At 35.0% G+C, this 5,564-nt stretch overlaps 1 protein-coding gene across 2 annotated transcripts in view; it reads right to left on the bottom strand.

Annotated features, from left to right (window-relative positions):
* The window catches only part of VRK2 (vaccinia related kinase 2), a 108,892-nt gene that overhangs the window by 73,464 nt on the left and 29,864 nt on the right, over nt 1-5,564 (bottom strand). For both annotated transcript variants that reach the window (XM_010862942.1, XM_010862943.1), the window contains exons 3-4: nt 3,126-3,175; nt 1,604-1,673 (exon numbers count right to left, since the gene is read on the bottom strand). In XM_010862942.1, the coding sequence (XP_010861244.1) occupies nt 1,604-1,673; nt 3,126-3,175 (120 nt within the window). The remainder of the gene's footprint in view (nt 1-1,603; nt 1,674-3,125; nt 3,176-5,564) is intronic.

Genomic DNA, 5,564 nt, shown 5'->3' with positions numbered 1-5,564 from the left:
ACTATAAAACACTTTCACTTTCCACGTCATGCATTGGAGAAGGAAATGGCAACCCAGAGAGTTCTTGCCTGGAGAATCCCAGGGACGGGGGAGCCTGGTGGGCTGCCGTCTATGGGGTCACACAGAGTCGGACACGACTGAAGTGACTTAGCAGTAGCAGTTCTATTCATTAACAAAATTCATTCCCTTATATGCTTGTTAAATTTTTAAATAAAAAAAATATGATAACTACCAAAGGAGCAGTAGAAAGACAGCTTTTTCTATCTTATTACTAAAAACCTAAAACCAGAGTAGCAAAAAAAAAAAAAATAGGGGCTTCACTGGTCACTCAGTGGGAAAGAATCCACCTGCCAATGCAGCAGACACAGGTTCAATCCCTGGTCCGGGAAGATTGCACATTACTGCAGAGCAACTGAGCCCCTGCCTCACAACTACTCAGCCCATGCGCCCCAGAGCTTATGTTCGGCAACAAGAGAAACCACAATGAGAAGCCTGTGCTGTGCACCGTAACTAGAGAGTAGCCCCTACTCACTGCAACTAGAGAAAAGCCCAAGCAGCAACAAAGACCTGGCAGAGCCAAATATTAATAAGGTTTTTTTAAAAAATAGAAATTGGTCAGGAGAATCATCTTACTCTGAAACTATATTGTACAGAAACTGTTTTGATTAAATTTTGTTTAAAAAAAAAAACAAATCCACTTAAAAATCAGGCAGCTTATTTAATTTTTCACTTTTCTACCAAATATGCTTAATGTTTAAGACAGCTCTACTGATAAACAATGACGTTTAATGGATTCTATTTGTCACTCTGACATAGTTTAAGCAGTTAGTAAAGACTACAGTCTTGATGTTCAGAAGGTTTTATTAAAGAAAACAAAGTTAATTATTGACGTGAGACTCATCATTCTTTTTCCTAAACATAATGTAAATGACCTTGATTATACAGGCATTACTCATATCAATTTCCTTCAAGCTTTACAAATCCATCTGTATCATATAGTTTTTACAAAATGCTTTTATTCTTCTTAGCCTTGCTCATATTTACTTCATAGTCTAATCCTCTAACTAATAGTTCTTACATCTGATATTCAGCTCCAATTAATTTCCCAACATAAAAATTTTCAATATTTTTAACTTATTTTCTAAATCATTTTAATGTTTATAATCATTTTCATATGCTTTGGCCTAATCTATTCTATGGTCATTCCTTTAATTTATAATCTACTGCCCATTTTAATGTTTTTTCTTTATATCCTTTCCATCCAAATGGTTTTTTGCAAAAGAAATAATTTCATTCCATCTTTTACACGTGAAGAACTCTTGGTGGCTTTGATCAACAATCCAACATTTTATGTAAGGTAACAAATAACTTCGATTTGAAATATATAACCCATTATGTACATAATATCACTATTTATATACCTCTGTCGTTTTTACATAACAATTAACTGTATCATTTTATAATAAAATTTTCTAATTGAAAAAAATTTTCCATAAGGCCAGAAAAAGACAAAAATACTAACTCCCACTTAGCAAACATATATATAGAAGTAGCTTACTTTACTTATTTTACTTACTACAGTCTTTTTACTTATTTTACTTACTACAGTCTTTTTTTGCTGCTCTTTGATAAAATTTAAGTTCTGAAAATAATGGGCCATTTTCTTGATATTCCTATAAAAGAAAAGAACAATTGATTTTATTAGAAAAAAAGTTTTAAAGATGGAATTGGTATTTCAAATGTGAAAATACGAATATACATATATAATAAATAATAGTACCTGAATCACAAAAATCTCAAGATTTTCTCAGTAAATAAAGAATCTCATTTTTAACATTTTGTAATGGTATCACTATATAGTCTTACACATGGAAGCAGTCTTCTTATGGAAAGAACTTACTAAAAACACTGAGAATTGTACACATACACAGACACTCATGTGTTCAGTTCAGTTCAGTTGCTCAGTCGTGTCCGACTCTTTGTGACCCCATGAATCACAGCACACCAGGCCTCCCTGTCCATCACCAACTCCCGGAGTTCACTCAGACTCACGTCCATCGAGTCAGTGATGCCATCCAGCCATCTCATCCTCTGTCATCCCCTTCTCCTCCTGCCCCCAAGCCCTCCCAGCATCAGAGTCTTTTCCAATGAGTCAACTCTTCGCATGAGGTGGCCAAAGTACTGGAGTTTCAGCTTTAGCATCATTCCTTCCAAAGAAATCCCAGGGCTGATCTCCTTCAGAATGGACTGGTTGGATCTCCTTGCAGTCCAAGGGACTCTCAAGAGTCTTCTCCAACACCACAGTTCAAAAACATCAATTCTTTGGTGCTCAGCTTTCTTCACAGTCCAACTCTCACATCCATACATGACCACTGGAAAAACCATAGCCTTGACTAGACGGACCTTTGTTGGCAAAGTAATGTCTCTGCTTTTGAATATGCTGTCTAGGTTGGTCATAAGTTTTCTTCCAAGGAGTAAGCATCTTTTAATTTCATGGCTGCAGTCACCATCTGCAGTGATTTTGGAGCCCCCAAAAATAAAGTCTGCCACTGTTTCCACTGTATCCCCATCTATTTCCCATGAAGTGATGGGACCAGATGCCATGATCTTCGTTTTCTGAATGTTGAGTTTTAAGCCAACTTTTTCACTCTCCTCTTTTACCTTCATCAAGAGAATTGTACACATACACAGACATTCATGTGTACTAACATGCAAAACAGTGGATACACTGCAAACTACCTTGGTGGTTCATTCATACATGATACTTTTACTGAGTTTCTCCTATATTTCATTAATTATACTAGGCACAGGGGGTGCAATCACAAATAAAACCTCATTCCTGCCATTATGGACTTCACCATCTAGAACAGAGAGGAAAAGAGAAGGAGAAAATAGATATCTAGATAAGATACAAGGATGATAAATGTCAATGAAGAACGTCAATGAAGAACAACAAAATTCCCTAGTCTTTAAATTTTTATAATGTAAAAATATATAATAATGTTTGTTGTGTTAATCATAAAATCATGAAGACTAAGATGAGAAACATTTTTACAAAAATGAAATAAAACAGAAAATAAAAAAGTCAAATGTATGTGAAACATAAATTTAAGAGTAATACTTACCACTTTTATTACATGCCTTGCATCTTTATCTGGTTTATTTGTGGGGAAAGCTGCAAAACAAAGACAGTGAGGGGAAAAAACGGTTGTTTCCAATTCCTGATTGTTTACTATGTCCCCAGACACTGTGCTAAGAACCTCTTATGGTACCACCTCTGTTTTATACAAGATCCTTCTTAAGGTTTAACAAGTTGAATAATCTGCTCACTAAGTAGCAGACTGGGGAATGAAATTCAAATCTGACACCATAGCCTATACTCTTTACCATAAGCCATATTCAAATATGCAAACATGGAAACCAGTAGATTATATTAATCATATAGACCCAAATGCAGGAGAAACTATTTTCTAGACACACAGCATTACACCCCAAAATGATATACAGTGTAATCTATTCACTCCATTTTGCTAAATTAAAATCTATGATAATTCAAAGTGAAAACTGATTCATTTTAAGTAGAAACTTCAAAACAACTTTTACTTGGCAAAATTCTAAAGTAAATCAAGTTTGAAGAGAATAAAGCCTTTAAAAAGAATCATCTCCTGAATGTAGCAATCAACTATTCTTAAATTAAAGAGTATGTATCTCATTATATAAGCTCATTTCAAATTCAAGTTATCTTACTTCATTTTATTACTATTTGCATTTTAGATATAGTAATCCAACTTATGAAAAGTTCACTGTTGAAATTCTTAAACCAAATCAATCATTTCATCTACATTATCTAAATTAAAAGATTATTTTGTTTTCAAATCTTAATAAGAGAAGTTGACATGTATATTTATTTGTATTGTGAAGGTTTAGAATTTTGTCATTCATCTATTTACTCTTCATTGATCCCTTTATTCATTCAACTAACAAATATTTATTTATCAAGAGGCTAGCATATTAGGAAAGTAAAGGTAAAAAGGTCAAACTAGTATTAAAAACTTAAATTGAGAATAAGATTAAATTTTTCAGGTGAATTTTCAGTGTATTTACCAAAATGCTATGTCCTTTCATTACTACTAACATTAACCCCTTTCTCCTACCTATCACCTTGTCTTTTCTCTACTGTATTACTTAATACACGCAAAAAATGTTATAAATTTACTAAATCTCTTTCACAATTAAGCCAACTCATGCACAATTTTCTTAATCAATCTCCAAAAACTTTGATGTTAGCAATGCTATTACTCAGTTGAAGAAATTATTTCAATTTTAGTTAAACTGTGAAGCCATACCTCTTCACAGTAACAAAGAAACTAAACTTATTTACATCTTTATTCACATAAAAGTCATTACATTTTCACCCATGCAGTAGTCCCAAGGGAAACACAGGAAGAATGAATTATCCATACCTAGGAAACAAAATAGTGAAGAAAGTCTGTAAAGGGGTCCAGTCCTGACAGAAGAAAAGATGAGGAAACCCCTTCCTCCTCCCACCCTAGGGCAAACTATTTTTACCAGTATGGTCCCCAAGCCTGAAGAGAAGTAATTCTGCCCTAACCCTGGTCCACTCAATACAGTAATTGAAACTAGGCAATGGTCTTTAAAACAAGACCAGGAGCTGACTATGGCTCAGATCATGAACTCCTTATTGCCAAATTCAGACTTAAACTGAAGAAAGAAGGGAAAACCGCTAGACCATTCAGGTATGACCTAAATTAAATCCCTTATGATTATACAGTGAATGTGAGAAATAGATTTAAGGGACCAGATCTGATAGATAGAGTGCCTGATGAACTATATATAGAGGTTCGTGACATTGTACAGGAGACAGGGATCAAGACCATCCCCATGGAAAAGAAATGCAAAAAAGCAAAACAGCTGTCTGGGGAGGCCTTACAAATAGCTGTGAAAAGAAGAGAAGCAAAAAGCAAAGGAGAAAAGGAAAGATATAAGCACCTGAATGCAGAGTTCCAAAGAATAGCAAGGAGAGATAAGAAAGCCTTCCTCAACAATCAGTGCAAAGAAATAGAGGAAAACAACAGAATGGGAAAGACTAGAGATCTCTTCAAGAAAATTAGAGATACCAAGGGAATATTTCATGCAAATATGAGCTCAATAAAGGACAGAAATGGTATGGACCTAACAGAAGCAGAAGATATAAAGAAGAGGTGGCAAGAATACACAGAAGACCTGTACAAAAAAGATCTTCAAGACCCAGATAATCACGATGGTGTGGTCACTCACCTAGAGCCAGACATCCTGGAATGTGAAGTCAAGTGGGCCTTAGAAAGCATCACTACGAACAAAGCTAGTGGAGGTGATGGAATTCCAGTTGAGCTATTTCAAATCCTGAAAGATGATGCTGTGAAAGTGGTGCACTGAATATGCCAGCAAATTTGGAAAACTCAGCAGTGGCCACAGGATTGGAAAAGGTCAGTTTTCATTCCAATCCCAAAGAAAGGCAATGCCAAAGAATGCTCAAACAACCGCACAATTGCACTCATCTCACA

This window comes from Bison bison, unplaced genomic scaffold (genome assembly GCF_000754665.1).
Source record: "Bison bison bison isolate TAMUID 2011002044 unplaced genomic scaffold, Bison_UMD1.0 scf7180017864486, whole genome shotgun sequence".
NCBI lineage: Eukaryota > Metazoa > Chordata > Mammalia > Artiodactyla > Bovidae > Bison > Bison bison.
Note: the sequence above shows the minus strand (reverse complement) of the source record. Positions and strands in the feature narration are given on the sequence as shown.